Source organism: Engystomops pustulosus, chromosome 9, assembly GCF_040894005.1.
Source record: "Engystomops pustulosus chromosome 9, aEngPut4.maternal, whole genome shotgun sequence".
NCBI lineage: Eukaryota > Metazoa > Chordata > Amphibia > Anura > Leptodactylidae > Engystomops > Engystomops pustulosus.
This window is the reverse complement of record NC_092419.1, coordinates 55,592,289-55,611,511: the sequence shown is the minus strand read 5'-3', so window position 1 is coordinate 55,611,511 and position 19,223 is coordinate 55,592,289. Positions and strand designations below refer to the sequence as shown.

The window sequence follows — 19,223 nt, the reverse complement described above, 5'->3', positions numbered from 1 at the left end:
AGAGTAGGGAGAACTCTATATTTTAAACTCTTTTAACTTGACTTTATTACACGAGAGTCGGAAATTCTCCCATCGAAAAACCAACACTTAATAATGCTTTTTGCAGTTGCAGTGGCAATCTACTCTCTCTAACCCCAAAAACTTTTTATTCTTAAAGGGGTATTCCAGGAATAAGCATAATTCATATACAAATGGGTACTCAAAATATAAGCTAATGTGTAATTAGTTGTTATTTAAAATTTTGCTCCCCTTAGCAAAAAATAGTTGATGACATAGACTGTAATGAAGAATTAATATGCTACTGGCACTTTAATCAGTCCGTTAATTTCCTCCGTGCGGTCCGTTGCAGAGCATACACAGGACAGAAGATGGCCGCTGGTCACATGTCCACATCACATGTCCTGCCCCTGCCTGGGCAGGTCATGTGATCACCACTAAGTTTGGCTGTAGTTGGTTGGTTGAAGTGCATACAGTATTGAGCATACTGTAAGAGCAGTGAGCCTGTGGAACTCTCTGCCGCAGGAGGTTGTTATGGCGGACTCTATGTACATGTTCAAGAGAGGCCTGGATGACTTTCTGGAGAGAAAAAATATCACGGGTTAAGGGGATAAAACATTTATTTAATTCTTAAAGGTTGGACTTGATGGACTTGCGTCTCCTTCCAGCCTTATATACTATGATACTTTGATACTATGATACTATGAGTATGGCTGGTGTTGTGGTAATGTGGTAAGAGAGCAAGAAAGCCTGTTATATCATCACCAGGAGCAGAGCATAAGAGGTAGGAGGAGTTACTGAGAACTAAAGGATCATGGGACTTGTAGTTTCCAGTGGTGGCCATCTTAGTGATAACTCCACCTACTTTAGAGAGGCCATACATTTTGTAAATCATAAAATCAAACTATTTAAGCTCCTTTTTGCAACTAATGACATTGAGTATTGTTGTATTCATTTATTTATATCATCATGGGTTTTTGTGTCAGACGTTCATATTCCCGGAATACCCCTTTAACTTTTTTCATTTCAAATTCTCTAACTCGCTGAGAATACCCCTTAGCTTTTGATACAAGAGGAGTTAAAATGACGACATATTGTGGCGCTATTTTTCACGGAGCATTTTTCCAAACTCTTAGTTAGTTCATGTTTCCCACTAGGTGATTTCTTTTCAGAACAGCCGTACAGAAATATTGATGTAAGCTTTGTTTATTGAGTCTTTGTGAGGCTTCCAGCAGTTGCAATGGAACATATTTCTAAATGAATTTGTATTGTTCTCTTGGGTGATGGGATTAGTCAAAATGTGTTTTCTCATGTTTCCACCACATCAACACAAACATCTTTCAAGTTCCCTCAGGGCTGCTCGGCTGCATACTCGAGGTGGATTCCATTGGTGTGTAATGGCATAATATATTGCAAAGGTTCAAATAAGTCATTTTTGGGAATTTTTAATAGTTTGATTGTGTTTTAACCACAGGCCAAATGAGCTTGCAATGGAGAATTTCTTTGGAAGAAAATCAGAAAACATGGACAGCAAAACCCAAAAAAATGAGTGAGGATGTTAAGCCTCTTTGACTCACCATAAGTGAGAACAATTAGGGAGAATCCCATCTGTTCTGCTACACTACTCTGTAAAGAATGACATTTTTCCTTTGTAAGTCACATTGACTGTAAATGAATGTCTCATGGATTATGCCATGTAATAGGTCATGGATGCTTCTGAAAAGCGTAAATCTGCCTTCTCATGCTGTTCCCCAACATGGAAAATTGCCATGTCATATATCAATGCAATAATAAGACTTGCAGCTGAAGTAGGCAGCTTATGATTCACTGAGGGGAAAAACACAGGACACCAGAATAATAAATAAGAACAGAAGAATTATACAGTTATTTGCGGGATGGGCACAACTTGATTTCAAAAGGTTATCCAACAAAAGACATGTATCATCAGGAGGGATAATAATTTTGTAATGGCTAAGGCACCACTAAAGAGATCCCGCTGATCACTAGAAAGGGGATCTCAGCTTGTTAGAGGAGTTGGAATGAAGTGCTCATGCATTTGTGTAGATGCTCCATTTAATATCTATGGGGCCAACAAAAATGGCCAGAACAATTCATCAGCAAATGAATATCATGGCAAGGTGTATCCTGCTTACTCTGATCATGCAACAAGAAGGAAATGGGAACTCAGGACCGATTTGGAAAGCTCTGTATACTGCTGCGTAATCTTTTCGCACTATATAAATAAAGGAATTATTATTATTTTCCTCAGTTAAAGAGGAACATTAAAGAGAAATTGATATTTTTTGTCATGAAAAATTTTTCAATTTTCTAATATACTTTCTGTATACTTTTCTGCACAGGGGTCGTTGTCGCACACGAGCGGATTGTGGCGTATCAGCGCCGGCTTTCATACAACACAAATCGGGGTTGTGGCCATTGGACAATACGACTGATTCAGACAAACAGCGGAATTTAAAGGGGTATTCTCATCTGGGCACTTACATTCAGTTTCATTAATCTGCCATATGTAAACATTTCTTCAATTGGATGTTATTAAAAAAAATGTACCTGTGAAGATAATTTCTCATAAATATAGTGATATGGTCCCTTAGAAATGAGATAGCTTCCTCGGATACGGCCACCTCTGATGGATTGAGTGCACAAAGAAACAAAAGGTTATTGTATATAAAATGTCCGGGAGTAATGTCGCACAGTCATCCTGTGGTAATGATTGCTGAATTCTGGTGGTCCGGCAGGACTCTATAGCGCATGTCTGGCCACCACTGCCAGAGTGTGACGTGGTTGTATCCGAGGAAGCGGATCTGGTTTCTAAGGGACAACATGACTACATTTATGAGAAATTATCTTCACATTTTTTTAATTAACATCCAATTGAAGAAATGTTTACATATGGCAAATGAATTTAATTAAATGTAAATGCCCAGATGGGAATACCCCTTTAACTTTCAAAATCGTGTCTCAAGACACGCACTTACATGCATCGGGAAGAAGATCGTGAAATCCGGCGGGAAAGCGATACATGCAGGAAATTGGATGCATGAACTTAGTGAATCGCGGCAGCTCCGAATCCTCGTTGGACATTCAGGATCGGCAGCATCAACGGGAAGGGTAAGTAAATGTGCCCCATTTGCTTTAGTATGGGGATGATTTAATGACAGGTATGGTAGCTCTGTGGTTAACAGAGCAGATTTTAGAAAAGCGTCCCTCCCTATACACATAATACTTACTGTATTAAAATATCAGACATAATCTGCAGCAGAACATCATAATATACACAATGGGGGTCATTTACTAAGGGCCCGATTTGCGTTTTCCCGACGTGTTATCCGAATATTTCCGATTTGCGCCCATTGTACCTGAATTGCCCCGGGATTTTGCCGCACGCGATCGGATTGTGGCGCATCGGCACCGGCATGCACGCGACGGAAATTGGGGGGCGTGTCCGAACGAAAACCCGACGGATTCGGAAAAACCGCCGCATTTAAAAAAGGAAATTGTGTCGCGGAGCTTGCACTCACCTTCATCCAGGATAGGATCGTGGACTTCAGTGCATTTGAGGGAACTTCAGCGCAGCAGCGCCACCTGGTGGACGTCGGAGGAACTGCCTTGATGAATCCCGGCCGGACCCGAATAATCCACCGCAGAGAACGCGCCGCTGGATCGCGAACGGACCGGGTAAGTAAATCTGCCCCATTGTCTTCTGCAGAACCTCATATCACAAACCTCAGCTGCTGTAGAACATCATAATACACATCTCACCTGCTGCAAAACCTTATGATACACATCACAGCTATTGCAGAAAAATATAATTTTTTGTAATGTATAGTATACATTTTTTTAAGTTTCCAAATTAACTATTAACTATTTTCCCATGGACATAGGAACGGAGACTTTTAGTAGGACAAGTTGGATTTTCTGATGACACTATAAAATTTCTATACAATATATTGTAGAATACTTCTGCCATTGTTTTTTGGGAGTTATCTTTTTACTGCTTTTACTGTGTGAAAATGACACACGCTGGGGCTTATTTACTAAGGGCCCGCAAATTGCGGATCATTTTCGGGATTTGCGATGCTGGGACTGGTAATTATAAGGGGATTGTGTCACACGCAATTGGATTTTGGCGCAGCGGCGCCGGCTTTCATGCGAAAGAAATTGGGGGGGGGGGGCGTCGGACGATCCAACTGATTCGGACTGAGTGTGGGATTTAACATTTAAATTGTGTCGCAATAACATGCAGGATATCGGGCACATGATCTTAGTAAATGGCAACACAGTGCATTCCGGTTGGACAATGGGCATTGGGGAACGTGCAAGGGATGGGTAAGTAAATGTGCCCCATTAACTTTATATTATAAGTCAGTATAATAGAAATATAAAATGTATCTATTTTTACTATTTTAGAAAAATATAAATCTTTGATAAAAGCATTTGCTTTGCATTGCTGTGTTGAGGCATCCATAACTTTTTTATATTTCAAAACTTTTTAAAAGTTCAATTTTAAGGTGAGGTGTAGTATTTACCTCTATGGGGTAAATGCATCAACTATGTTTTGTAGATGACTAGAAATATTGATTTTTTATTGTGTTTTCTGTCTCTTACATTGATTCATGCAAAAATAAATATTTATTTATTTATATGCATAAAATCTACCACTTGAGAATGTACTGGTAGAACTATGCTGTCAATTTATTAGTTAGGCGGGCCAAGTAAGGTTTAATTTGGTTTCCTTATTATTTTTGGAATAAAATCAGACAATTCCACAGTGCTAATGATTATAAATATTTCCTTTGATTATTTTAAGACCTGCACACCCGAAACCTGCAATAGTTGTACTAAACACTTTTATTGGAATGTGTTGCCCTCTAGTGGAAATTTAAGGAAATAGAAACCTGCTAAAATTTAATAACAAACATAGTTTCAAAGTATCATAGTATATGAGGCTGAAAAAGAAGCAAATCCATCAGGTCCAACCTTTAAGAATTAAAAAAAAAAATTCCCCATAACTCGTGATGTTTCTGCTCTCTTCAAAGGAATCTAGGCCTTGAACATGTACATAGAGTCTGCCATAACAACCTCCTGCGGCAGAGAGTTCCACAGTCTCACTGCTCTTACAGTAAAGAACCTTTGTCTATGGTGATGGTAGAATCGCCTCTCCTCTAGGCGTAGAGGATGCCCCCTTGTCCTGGTCACAGGCCTAGGTATAAAAAGATCTTTGGAGAGATCCTTGTACTGTCCATTCAGGTATCTGTACATTGTAATGAGGTCTCCCCTCGGTCGTCTTTTTCTAAACTGAATAATCCCAAATTTTGTAATTTGTCAGTGTATTCTGTCCCCCTTTCCCCTAATAATCTTGGTTGCTCTCCTCTGCACCCGTTCCAGCTCTACTATGTCCTTTTTATACACTGGTGCCCAAAACAGCACACAATGGGGCAGATTTACTTACCCGGTCCATTCGCGATCCAGTGGCACGTTCTCTGCGGTGGATTCGGGTCCGGCTGGGATTCACTAAGGCAGTTCCTCCGACGTCCACTAAGTGGCGCTGCTGCGCTGAAGTTCCCCGGAATGCACTGATCTTCACCAAGTCAGACCGAGTGAAGGTAAGCACGAGTCCCACGACATTTTTTTTTTTTTTTTTTATGCAGCGTTTTTTCCATATCCGTCGGGTTTTCGTTCGGCCACGCCCCCCGATTTCCGTCGCGTGCATGCCAGCGCCAATGCGCCACAATCCGATCGCGTGTACCAAAATCCCGGGGCAATTCAGTGGAAATCGGCGCAAATCGGAAATATTCGAGTAACACGTCGGGAAAACACGAATCGGGCCCTTAGTAAATGACCCCCAATATTCCATGTGTGGTCTGACCAGGGATTTGTATAAGGGCAAAACTACATCCTTATCATGAGAATCTATTCCTCTCTTGATACATCCCATAATTTTATTTGCTTTAGCAGCAGCTGCCTGGCTCTGGTAACTGATATTAATTTTACCATCCACTGACACCCCAAGTTTTTTTCAGCTCCAGTTTTACCAAGTAATTGACTGTTTAGAACATAATTATACTTTTTGTTTTCATGGCCCAAGTGCATAACTTTACATTTATCTACATTAAACCACATGAACCATTTCTCTGCCCACTCCTCAAGCTTCCACAAATCCCTCTGTAATGCTAAATGATCAACCTTGGTATTAATTAGTTTACACAGCTTAGTATCATCTGCAAATATTGAAAATTGACTGTGTAAACCCACTACAAGGTCATTAATAAAAATATTAAAAAGAAGTGGCCCAAATACTGACCCCTGTGGCACTCCACTGGTAACATCAACCCAATCTGAGAATGTGCCATTAATGTTTTCTATCACTAAGTCAATTACTTACCAAAATACACAGATTTTCCCCTAGTCCCATAAGTCTCATTTTATGTACCAACCTTTTATGCGGCACTGTGTCAAATGCCTTTGAAAATTCCAGATATACAACATCCACAGTTTCCCCCAGATCCAGTCTGGAAGCCAATCAGATTAGTCTGACAGGACCAGCCACTCATAAACCCATACTGATGCAAGGTTATAAGGTTATAGACAGTGAGATATTCCAGGATAGCATCTCTAACAAACCCCTCAAATATTTTCCCCCTAACTGAAGTTAGACTCACAGGTCTGTAGTTTCCAGGATCGCTTTTTGATCCTTTTTTGTATAAAGGTACCACATTTGCTATGCACCAGTCCTGTGGAACATAACCAGTCCTCAGGGAGTCTTCAAATATTAAAAATAACAGTCTGCCTATCATGATACATAGCTCATACAGAACCCAGGGGTGTATGCCATCTGGGCCTTGTGATTTGTCTATCTTAGTGGTTGTGAGTCAGCGCCATTAGTTTCTTATCATTTATATACTTGAAAAATAATTTGGGATTATTTTTGTTCTCCCTGGCAATATTTCTCTCATTCTCTATTTTTGCGGCCTTTATCTTCTTTTTACAGGATTTATTTTTCTGTCTATAATCCTGTAACGCCTCATCACTACCTCCATGTTTTAGCACCTTAAATGCCTTATCCTTCTCGCTTATTGTTCTTACAAAACTAGTTAGCCACATTGGCTTTTTCTTGTTCTTCTTAGGCCTTTTCCCATACGGTATGTGTTTGTCATAGGATACATGATAGTGTATCCTAGTGCATGCCTAGATGACTGTAATTACCATAGAGTAAAATATATACCACATTTTACAGGAAACAAACATTTTTGTAAGACTTTTGAAATATTATAAATATAATAGATACTAAACACCATACAGAAAGTAGCAGCCACTATATTGTATAAGTCATAGCAGGTCATATAGGAATTGCAGAGCAGTAGTGGCGAACCCATGGTTTGCATACCTCTCAACTTTTATCGGATTTAAATAGGGACATAAGTGGTGGCACGTGTAGCTTTTGTGCCATAGATTACGCCCATTGCCCCTCCCTTAAGCATAGTATATTATTAACCTTAATGGCTCCCCACGCAATATAATGCCCCCTTCTTGTGGCCAATCCCTCTATGGCCCCACAAACTTATATTACCCTGGATTTCTGTACTCCTTCATATTGTTCCCTCCATCTCCATCATATTGTGGCCTTTTTCCTCCATCCCCCTCTTATTGTGCCCTCTCTCCTCCATCCCTCTCTTATTGTGGCCTCTCTCCTCCATCCCGCTCTTACTGTGGCCTTTCTCTTCCATCCCCCTCATATTGTGCCCCCCAAGCTCCCATTTGTGGCCTCCTGTCATCCATCCCCCTCAACTTGTGGTCCCTGTCCTCCATCCCCTTCATATTGTCGCCTCCTGTCCTTCATTCCCTTCATATTGTGGCCTCCTATCCTTCATCCCACTCATGTTGTGGCCCCTGTTTTCCATCTCCCTCATATTATGGCCTCCTGTCCTTCATCCCCCTCATATTGTGGCCTCTGTTTTCCACCCCCCTCATATTGTGGCTTCCTATTCTTCCTATATTGTGGCATCCTGTCCTCCACCCCTTCATATTGTGGCCTTGTGTTCTCCACCCCCATTCTATTGTGGACTCCTGTTCTCTACCCCCTCATATTGTGGCTCCTATTGAGAAAGGAGGGAGGGCCTCCAAAATGCATTTAGCGTATGTTATACTCAAACTGAGAGTACCATGGTTTACTATATTCCTAAAGGCTGTTAAAGGGGTTTGCCCATTAAAGAATGTTCTTGAATTTACTCTAGTGATGTTTACACAATAAAGATCATTTTAACCCCTTACTTTACAATTTTACTCAGTTATATTGCTTTTTTAGCTTCTATAACTCAGTGATGGTCAGTGTAAAATTCCAGGGTGTTGGCGGGGACTCTCTAAGCAGACACATTATGATCCATCTAGTTCTAGGTGCTGACAATGTTGTTAGATTATCAGGGTACAGCTTTATATAAACTTTAATTTAGTTTTTGAACATTGTACTAGTGTCTGACACATAGAAAGAGAGATGAGACAGATCACAGATGAAAGATGATAAGGTCCCTGAGGTGCATATTACACATGACCTTCTCTCCTCTGCTATCACAGCCATTACATACTATCAGCTCTATTATATACCTCCCTACCTCCCACTAAGGATTTGTGAGTAACCTTCTTATATTAAACAATTGGTGAAGTGACTTGCAGATTGCGTGAGCCATATTCTACTTGGGCAAGTGTGATTATTATTTGGCCATTCACATTCTAAGCTCCAACTCAAAAGACTTTCTATATGTATCAATATAAGCACGCCAATGCCAGTATTAAACTCATGTGACAGTAAACAACTTTTGCCAAGCAACATATAGGAGTATACAGGCAGTCCCCAGGTCACATACAAGATAGGCTCTGTAGGTTTGTTCTTAAGTTGAATTTGTATGTAAGTCGGAACTGTATACTTTATCATTGTAACCCCAATTTTTTTTTTTTGGTCTCTGTGACTTTTAAAAATGTTGGATCGTCATTAGAACCAGAATTAACAATAAAGCTTCATTGTAGACACCTGTGATAACTGTTATAGCTGTTTATTGTAGCCTAGGACTAAAGTACAGTAAGTTACCAACATCCAGAGGTCCGTTTGTAACTAGGGGTTGTATGTAAGTCAGGTGTTCTTAAGTAGGGACCGCCTGTATAAGAAAATATGGAGTGAACTATGTGAGACATGAATACATCTGGACTATTAATGTATACTTTGGCTATGTATACAGTTTATGCACGGACCCTGCATTCAGTTATTATTATTACCCGGTTTCATACCATATGGCAATATATATGAATTACCTTCTGTATAGGGATTTTCATTTATTTCATTTTTTTTGGCTTAAGCCAGTGATGGCGAACCTATGACACGCGTGTCAGCACTGACACGCGTAGTCATTTTTGCTGACACGCGGCCGCCCAGCGCCCGCTGTCCCCCCCCTCCCTGTGTAATGTGCTGCCCCAGTGTAATGTGCTCCCCCTGTGTTAATGTCCCGCCCCCGTCCTTGTGTTTCTGTCCCTGTGCAATGTGCTCCCCCTGTGTTAATGTCCCTGTGTAATGTGCTGTCCCTGTGGTAATGTCCCACCCCCGTCCCTGTGTTTCTGCCCCCTGCTTACCTGTCCGGCGCCGCGGCTCCTCCAGGCTGCAATGCGCGCTGCTCGTCACGTGACTGAGGCGACCTGACGTCAGGTCACGTCAGTCACGTGACCCGAGGCACGCGGTGCAACCTGGAGGAGCCGAGCCGCCTGCAGTAAAGCTACAGGGAAGAAGACATCACTGGGTAAGTATGTAAGTTTATTATTATATTATATTTAAAGGGAGGGCACTAGGGGTATTTTAATAGTAAAGGGAGGCCGCTAGGGGTATTTTAGTAGTAAAGGGAGGCCACTAGGGGTATTTTAGTAGTAAAGGGAGGCCGCTAGGGGTATTTTAGTAGTAAAGGGAGGCCGCTAGGGGTATTTTAGTAGTAAAGGGAGGCCGCTAGGGGTATTGTAGTAGTAAAGGGAGGCCGCTAGGGGTATTTTAGTAGTAAAGGGAGGCCGCTAGGGGTATTTTAGTAGTAAAGGGAGGCCGCTAGGGGTATTTTAGTAGTAAAGGGAGGCCGCTAGGGGTATTTTAGTAGTAAAGGGAGGCTGCTAGGGGTATTTTAGTAGTAAAGGGAGGGGGCTAGGGGTATTTTAGTAGTAAAGGGAGGCCGCTGCTGGACATGTTATTAATAAGGGGAGGCCGCTGCTGGACATGTTATTAATAAGGGGAGGCCGCTGCTTGACACGTTATTAATAAGGGGAGGCCGCTGCTGGACATGTTATTACAAAATTAGGTTTTTCCTAAAGGTGACACAGCACCCGAGTTATGCTCGTTTTTTTGGCGAATTTTGACACACCTAGCTCAAAAGGTTGCCCATCACTGGCTTAAGCTCTTACAATAGGGTCTGTAGTGTATATGTATTGTCTATTTTGTAGTGTCATTCAGATGTTAATAAATGCAGTAACTTTGCCTTGCATCTAATCCCTGTCCGGTATACAATGTATCAATGTATTAGAAATTCAAGTTAATGCAAAGGACACACTTATCACAAAATAAGTCTCCAATAGATTACTAAACTTGGGGTTATCCAGTTTAAAAAAGGATAAGGTTAGATCTCATTACAATGTAGTAATAGTAAGATCTCTTCAAATATCTTCTCATACCTAGGCCTGTGACTAGGACAAGGGGACATCCTCTACTTCTAGTGAAGAGGTGGTTCCACCATCGCCAATGACAGGCATTACTTACCTTAAGGTTGCAATTCGATGATAATTTGAACATTTTCAAGAGGGACCTGGATGGCTTTCTGAAGAACAACAATATCACATCTTATGAGAATATATGTTTCTGTACCTAGTTTCTGTTGATCAAGGGAGGTATTCTGACCGCCATATTAGGGGTCATGGAGGAATTTTTCCCTGTTCTGGGGCAAATGACATCAAACTTACAGGGATTTTTTGGGTTTTAAGGATCAACACAGTATAATTAATTACAAAAATGGGTTGGACTGATGTCTTTTTCTAACCTTATTTACTATGATACTATGAGTACCCGGGACATTCTCTGGGCACATCTTAAATTTCCTCATATAATTTCAATTGATGATTGCTGATCCCGCCTACTTCTGGCCCCGATGCCTCAGTTGCTCTGCAGCTGTAGTGTACTGGACCGGAACAGGAGGAGCTGAGACAAAACGGAGCAGTCAGGGACAATCTCCCAACCGCCCAGTATGGTGGGGCAGCTTCGAAAGACCAGGATTGTCCCAATTATTTTATTAACAAAGACCCAAGACTTTTTTACATAATTTTGTCTATTGGCGCACCTCTTTTTCTCTTTGAATATTTTATAGCTTGCTTTGTGTGCTGACATTTACCTTGTTTTGGTGGTTGTGCAGTAACACTCAAATAGCAATGAACTCCATCCGAGTCCCTCCTAAATCCCCTGCTCTACCTCAACCAGAGGACCGCGGCCTACTGGTACAGGTACCAAGGGCAGCGTTTTGCCCTTGGTACCTGACTGTATAGGTACAATCTAACTGTAAGTCTTTTTTACTCCTCTACAAAGCCCCTTTCTTTGTCCTGTGTTCAGAATGGATACATTTCATTTATACACTCTCCTAACAATATATTTTTTCCTTTTGCTGAAAAAAAGCATAAGGAAAAAGAAAATAAAGAGGAAAAGGGAAGGTAAAAGAAAAAGCTAAAGCTAAAACGATTTAAGTACTGCATTGATAAAGTGTTGAGAGAAGAAAAAACTTCTTTCTTGGATGAACTTCACACCATGTTTCAGGTTGAAGTTCAAAAGACAATTTCCACCCTTAGGCTGCATTCACACTACCGCAAGGGGGACGTATACACGGCCGAAGTGTATACGGCCGATATACGTCCCCCATAGATGGCAATGGGCACACGACGCCCTATGGGAGCGGTACAGTGCAGCAACGTACCAGTCCGTACCCCGTGAAAAAATAGGACATGTCCTATTTTTTCACGGCATACAGCGCCGTGCGCCATGTATCCCTATGGAGAGGGGCGGGGGTGAGCAGCGCTCTCCCCCTCCTCCTCTCCCCGCGCGCTGCCGTGTGCCCGCCGTGCTACGGTACGGCGGGCACCGGTCGTGTGAATCCAGCCTTAGGAGGAGCCCCCTCAAAAGAAAAAAAAGACTTTAGATATACCAGTTGTCTTAGACCTCTATCAGGAGGAGCCCCATATTCGTATCACGATCCACAGGAAAGAGATATCTCGGTTGAACTCCCTGAGGAAAAATCCGACTCTAGATACATGTTTTCGCCAGAAAATCTGGACTTTCTGCTGTAGGCTGTGAGAGACATATTAAATGTTGAGGACACCATAGAAACAAAATCTTTTGAGCATGAGCCTTTTGGGGACCTTAAGGTGAAAAAGAAATGTATTTTTCTTATAAACACTACATTAGAGGAGTTAAAGGGGTATTCCCATCTCGGCATTCCCATTTAATTTTAATTCCCATTCATTTGCCATACATAAACATTTCTTCAATTGGATGTTATTAAAGGGGTATTCCAGGAATCAGCATAATTCATATACAAATGGGTACTCAAAATATAAGCTAATGTGTAATTAGTTGTTATTTAAAATTTTGCTTCCCTTAGCAGAAAATGCTGGGGACATAGACTGTAATGAAGAATTAAAATGCTACCGGCCCTTTAATCAGTCCGTTATTTTCCTCCGCGCGGTCCGTTGCAGAGCAGACACAGGACAGAAGATGGCCGCTGGTCACATGTCCACATCACATGTCCTGCACCTGCCTGGGCAGGTCATGTGATCAGCACTATGTTTGGCTGTAGTAGGTTGGTTGCAGTGCATCCAGCATGGCCAGTGTTGTGGTGATGGCAGTTGCACATTATTACTATGGTAACAGAGCAAGAAAGTCCGTTGTATCATCACGGGGAGCAGAGGACAAGAGGTAGGAGGAGTTACTCAGAACTAAAGGATCATGGAACTTGTAGTTTACAGTGGCAGCCATCTTAATGATAACTCCACCTACTTTAGAGAAGCCATAAATTTTGTAAATCAAAAAATCAAACTATTTAAGCTCCATTTTGTGACTAATGACATTGAGCATTGTTGTATTCATTTATTTATATCATCATGGGTTTTTGTGTCAGACGTTCATATTCCCGGAATACCCCTTTAAAAAAAATGAGAAAGATAATTTCTCATAAATGTAGCCATGATGTCCCTTAGAAACGAGATAGCTTCCTAGTTTGAAATTGAATGTGAACGCCCAGATGAGAATACCCCTTTAATTATAGACAAATGGATAGACCCGGGGGAAAGGATCGGTGTCCCTAGGGAATTTAGGAACAGATAATTATTTCATAAAGATAAGTCTAAATTCTGGGACTCTGTTGATGTACAGGTTGATGTATAGGTTACTAAAGTAGTCAAAAAACGGATCTTCCTTACTTGCTACTTAGTTGAAAGATTTGTTGGACAGAAAATCTAACAGTATTCTCTTTCAAATATTTTTTATTGAGCCATATATAGATGTATATGTCATTGACTCATTTTACATTTTAAAGGTATCATTGAAAAATGATGAAAGAAAGGTACAACATTTTAACAACAACAGTAACAGTTGGGTAAATAGTGCCAGGGATGTTTCAGAAAATAGTATATAGTCCATAATGTGTTTTATGGTGAGGGCATGCTATAAGAGGGGTACCAGAGAATAGGCCTGATTTTAGTCCGGGTTTAACCCAGTATTTTTGTACCAGGAATCCCACATTTTATAATGATTTCTGAGTGTTTTATTTCAGAGAGCAAGAGTTCTTTCCAGATGACAGTGTTGCTTTATAATTTCTTGTAGGTCAATTATTTTCGGGGGCTGAGGTGATTTCCATGCTCTAGCTATTTGGAGTTTTGCTGCTTGTAAAATATTGATAATTGTTGTATATGTTTAATCCCGTTTTCCATAAGAGGTCTAATGGGAAATCTAACAAGTAAATATTCCATGACCTGGATTTGAATTTGTATATACCTCTTAGAGTAGTTGGATTGGCAGGCTTTGATTAGTGTTTTCCAGGCCTGGATTGAAGCTGCTATACTGGCTGCTTTTGGGGGAGGGATTTTTGGAAATAGTGTATGTGCTAACAGGGGCATAACTAGGAGAGCTAGGGCCCCATAGCAGACTTCGGAATGGGGCCCCCCTACACGCTCACATATGTGTACACTCATATATACACACACATATACACGCATTTATACACTCATGATCACACATTTATGATGCTGACCACATGGGGGAAGTTCACACCAGGAATTAGAGATGAGCGATAATAATAATCTTCATATAGCGCCATCAAATTCCGCAGCGCTTTACAAATCTAGTCCTGTCCTTCTGCTGTCCCCTCCCTCACCCCGATATTTGGTATCTGAGCTGGTGATTTATGCTGTGTCCTGTGGAAGATGTTCCTCATTATATACATGTTACACTACAATGTGTCAGTATATGTATTTAATGGTGCACATCCTCCATTCATTAGTGTGTCAGGTCAGATGCCGGGGCCCCCTGACACTGGGGGCCCCATAGTGGCTGATATGGCTGCTACCACTGTAGTTATGCCCCTGTGTGCTAATACCAAATGAAGTAGAGGTCTATTGTTGTTTAGAGATTCCTCTATGAAAGGCCAGCTGTATGCTGGGGTATATATCCACCAAGATTTTATTTGTTGTAGTAAAAAGGCTGTTTTCACGGGTTGCGGGCTCAGCCATGCTCCCCGGGGCCTGCAGGCGCGGCGCCAGCGCAGCTTACCTTCCCCCGTTCCAGAGTCCCGAGCCGAGCTATGTGCACGCACGTCCCCTTCTCTTAGGGCATGCGCGGCACCTTCAGGAAATTTAAAGGGCCAGTGCACCGCTGATTGGTGTGCTGGCTGATCACTTCTTTGTGCCTCACAGCCTGGGAGAAAGTTCTATTGTGATTTACCTGCGTTCCTGTGTCTCCTGCGTTCCTGAGTCCCTCTGTGCTGCTGCTGTCCTGTGTGCCGCTGCTGTCCTGTGTGCCGTGTTTTCGTACCCATATGCTTGGACCCCATGTTGCTGACCCCGGATTGGACTCTGACGTTGCATCTCTGCCGCCTGCCCTGACCCTGTGCCTGGACCTGACCACGAGATTGTCTTCCGTTCCTGTACCTCGACCTTTGCCGCCACTGCACACAAGTCATGCCTGTGGAACGACCTGGTGGTACCACGCTGCAGCTAGTCCAACCCGCTTTGCAGCGGGCTCTGGTGAAAACCGGGTACCACTTAGACTCCGGTCCCAGGTAGTGGCTTGTGTCATCGTCTGCAGTGGTCCAGAGGATCCACAACCCTCGAGCCTGACAATAAGATCCAGCCATGGATCCCGCCAGTAAGCCTGTAAGCCTGATCTGGCCACCATCATGATCCACCAATCTCGGCAGATTGCCGCACAGCGTGATCAGCTGGAGCAGGTCACCGCCTTGCTGCAACAACTGCTAGCTAACCAGCAACAGCAACTGCTCTTGCGCCTCCTACTGCTCCGGCTTGTCTACCTACCATTGAACCTAGACAACGGTTGTCCATGCCCAGCAAGTACGATGGCGATTCCAAGATACAGGAGCTTTATAACAGGTGCTCCCTGCACATAGAACCTATGCCATCTCAATTCATCACGGAATGATCCAAGGTGGCATTCATAATCAGCCTCCTCTCCAGGAAAGCCCTGGCCTGGGCTACTCCTCTTTAGGACAGAAACGTCCCAGTTACGGCTTCTCTCGCGGCCTTTTAGGTCTGAGTGCCAGTCCGGGTTTGAAGAACCGGCTCAGGCCTCCTCCACTGAGTCTGCTTTATTGAATCTACGTCAGGGGAATTCCTCCGTGGGAGAGTATGCAGTCCAGTTCCGTACCTTGGCTTCAGAACCTTCCTGGAACGACACAGACCTGTCTGTAGCTTTCAAAAAGGGTCTATCGTTTCAGGTTAAGGCCACTCTGTCCACTCGTGATCTGCAATCTTCTCTGAGTGGTCTTATCTCCTTGGCCACCCGGATTGATTTGCGGTTCAAGGAGCGTGCCGAAGAGTCGCATTTCGAGCAACCTCAAGTCCGTCCATGACGCCTTCCTTGCCTAGCTCCTGCCTTCCAAAGACCGTTCCAGCATCTGGTCGTACCACCTGCAGAAGAGTCTATGGAAGTTGATAGAGCCAAACTGTTTCCCCAGGAGCGTATCAGAAGATGCCAGGGAAACCTCTGCTTCTATTGCGCTAGTCCTGAGCATTTTCTTGGGTCTTGTCCTATCCGACCCCAGTGTCCGGGAAATGGCAGCAGCTAGGGTTTTTGGGAGAAGCGTCCCTAGGTGTAAGCAGTGCTTCTCCACGCCTGTTGATTCCGATGCTTCTCAGCGTTGGCACTGTCACCCAGAACCAGGTCTCTGCCTTCTTGGAGTCCACTTCCGCAGGGAATTTCATGGATTCCACACTGGTTTCCCAGTATCACATTCCAGTGGTCCTACTCGACAAGCCTCTGGTTACTTCTTCGGTTAGCGGACAAGTTCTCTGACCCGGTATGTTACCGCACTGAGCCGATAACCATACAAGTCAGTGCTCTGCATAGGGAGAGTTTGTCCTCCCTGGTTTTGCCACGCTCTACCTCATCTCTGCTTCTGGGTCTTCCGTAGTTGCAGCTCCACGCACCCGTCCTTAATTGGAAATCAGGGGAGATTCTCCGTTGGGGTCCTGACTGCCAGTCCCGTTGCTTGGAAGTTCCTCATCTTGTGTCTGTTATGCTCACTTCCATGGTTGACAAGTCTTTGAAGAATCTAACAGCGTGCTACCAAGACTTTGCTGATGTCTTCTCTGATAAGCAAGCGGAGATTCTGCCACCGCATCACCCCTATGACTGCCCGATTGACCTGCTGCCTGGTACATCTCCTCCACGAGGACAGGTATACCCATTATCTGTGCCCGAGACCGAGGCTATGTCTTCTGAGAATTTGCAGAAGGGATTCATCCTCAAGTCATCTTCCCCCACTGGTGCTGGATTCTTCTTTGTGTCCAAGAAGGATGGTTCCCTTCATCCATGCATTGATTACCGCGGCCTCAATAAAGTCACAGTGAAAAACCATTACCCTTTGCCTCTCATCACTGAACTCTTTGATCGCCTACGGGGTGCCAAGGTTTTCACAAAGCTGGATCTGCGAGGGGCATACAACCTCATACGGGAAGGCAACTAGTGGAAGACAGCCTTTAATACTAGTGACAGGCATTTTGAGTATTTGGTAATGCCCTTTGGACTCTGCAATGCTTCAGCAGTGTTCCAGGAGTTTGTCAACGATATTTTCAGAGACTTGCTCTACACTTGTGTCGTCGTCTACTTGGACAATATTTTGGTGTTCTCTCCTGATCTACAGTCTCACCAGACTCACGTCCCACAAGTTCTCAGATGCTTAAGGGCCAACCGTTTATATGCCAAACTTGAGAAGTGCCAATTCTGGGATACATCATTTCTGACAAAGGACTACAGATGGATCCTTCCAAGTTGTCGGCTGTACTTCAATGGCCTTGCCCAGTGTGACTACATGCCATATAAAGATTTTTGGGCTTCGCCAATTAGTATCGTCAGTTTATTCCACACTTCTCCTCTCTTGTGTCTCCCATTGTGGCATTGACCAAGAAGAATGCCAATACGAGACTCTGGTCCCCGGCAGCTGAAGAAGCCATCACTAGGCTGAAGTCTGCCTTTGCCTCTGCGACAGTTCTCTCAAGACCTGATATGGAGAAGCCTTTCCAGTTGGAGGTTGACACCTCATCCGTTGGTGCTGGGGCCGTCCTCACCCAGAAGGGGCTCAAAGGTCGTACCCTCACTTGCGGTTTCTTCTCCAAGACCTTCTCAGCTGCCGAGAAGAATTATTTCATTGATGATCGGGAACTCCTGGCCATAAAGTTAGCTTTGGAGGAATGGTGCTATCTTCTGTAAGGAGCTCGTCATCCGGTCTATATCTGTACTGACCACAAGAATCTCCTGTATCTCCAGACTGCTCAGCGTCTTAATCCTCGTCAGGCTCGTTGGTCTCTCTTCTTCCGATACGATTTCCTGTTACATTTCCGTCCTGCAGAGAAGAATGTCAAGGCCGACACTCTCTTGCATGCCTCAGATGTTGATGGGGAGGATCCTGCTCCTAGACATATTGGGGGTCATTTACTAAGGGCCCGATTCGCGTTTTCCCGACGTGTTACCCGAATATTTCCGACTTGCGCCGCTTGTACATGAATTGCCCCGGGTTTTTGGCGCACGCGATCGGATTGTGGCGCATCGGGGCCGGCATGCGCGCGACAGAAATGGGGGGGGCGTGGCCGAACGAAAACCCGACGTATTCGGAAAAACCGCCGCATTTAAAAACCGAAAATGTGTCGCTTGGGGAGCGCTCACCTTCACCTTCTATGGGATGGTGCATTCCGGGGCGTTAAGATTATTTTCGGCGCTGCAGCGCCACGTGGTGGACGGCGGAGGAACTACCATCTTAAATCCCAGCCGGACCCGAATCCTGTGCAGAGAACGCGCCGCTGGATCGCGAATGGGCCGGGTAAGTAAATGTGCCCCATTGTTCCTCCTGAACAGTTGGTTCTAGCTGCTCCAGTGGACCTTCGGCAGCTTTCACCAGGCAAGACTTATGTCCGACCTGCCCTTTGGAAGATTTTGACTTGGGGACATTGCTCTTGTCTGGCTGGACATCCTGGGGTGCAGCACTCTTATTTCCCATTACTATTGGTGGCCGGAGTTAGTCAAAGACGTAACTGCCCGTGGACTCACGTGGCCATGGACTTTGTCACGGACCTTCCATCTTCCTCTGTTCTTCACCCACATCTTTCAACTGCATGGACTTCCATTGCACATCGTTTTGGACCGAGGGGTCCAGTTTGTCTCCCGCTGCTGGCGATCTCTGTGCTATCAGCTCCAGGTGAAATTGGACTTCTCTTCTGCATACCATCCGCAGAATGGACAGGTAGAGAGAGTTAACCAAACTCTGGGCTGCTACCTTCGTCATTTTGTCTTGGCCTGACATGATGACTGGTCTGCGTTATTGCCATGGGCGGAGTTCTCATATAATTCCCTGGACTCGGAAACATCTATGGACAGCATCAACGCCCTCCTCTTCCTCTGCCTGTGTCCTCGGATGTCCCTGCTG

The 19,223-nt window shown here is 43.8% G+C and overlaps 1 protein-coding gene and 1 long non-coding RNA gene across 3 annotated transcripts in view; one reads left to right on the top strand and one right to left on the bottom strand.

Annotated features, from left to right (window-relative positions):
- LOC140078036 (uncharacterized) overlaps window positions 1-19,223 on the bottom strand; it is a 59,806-nt gene that overhangs the window by 30,869 nt on the left and 9,714 nt on the right. The gene's annotated exons all lie outside the window — the stretch shown is intronic.
- The window catches only part of ZDHHC15 (zDHHC palmitoyltransferase 15), a 42,397-nt gene continuing 36,078 nt past the window's right edge, over window positions 12,905-19,223 (top strand). The window contains exon 1 of the mRNA XM_072125817.1: window positions 12,905-12,988. Within this exon, the coding sequence (XP_071981918.1) occupies window positions 12,934-12,988 (55 nt within the window). The 5' untranslated portion in view covers window positions 12,905-12,933. The remainder of the gene's footprint in view (window positions 12,989-19,223) is intronic.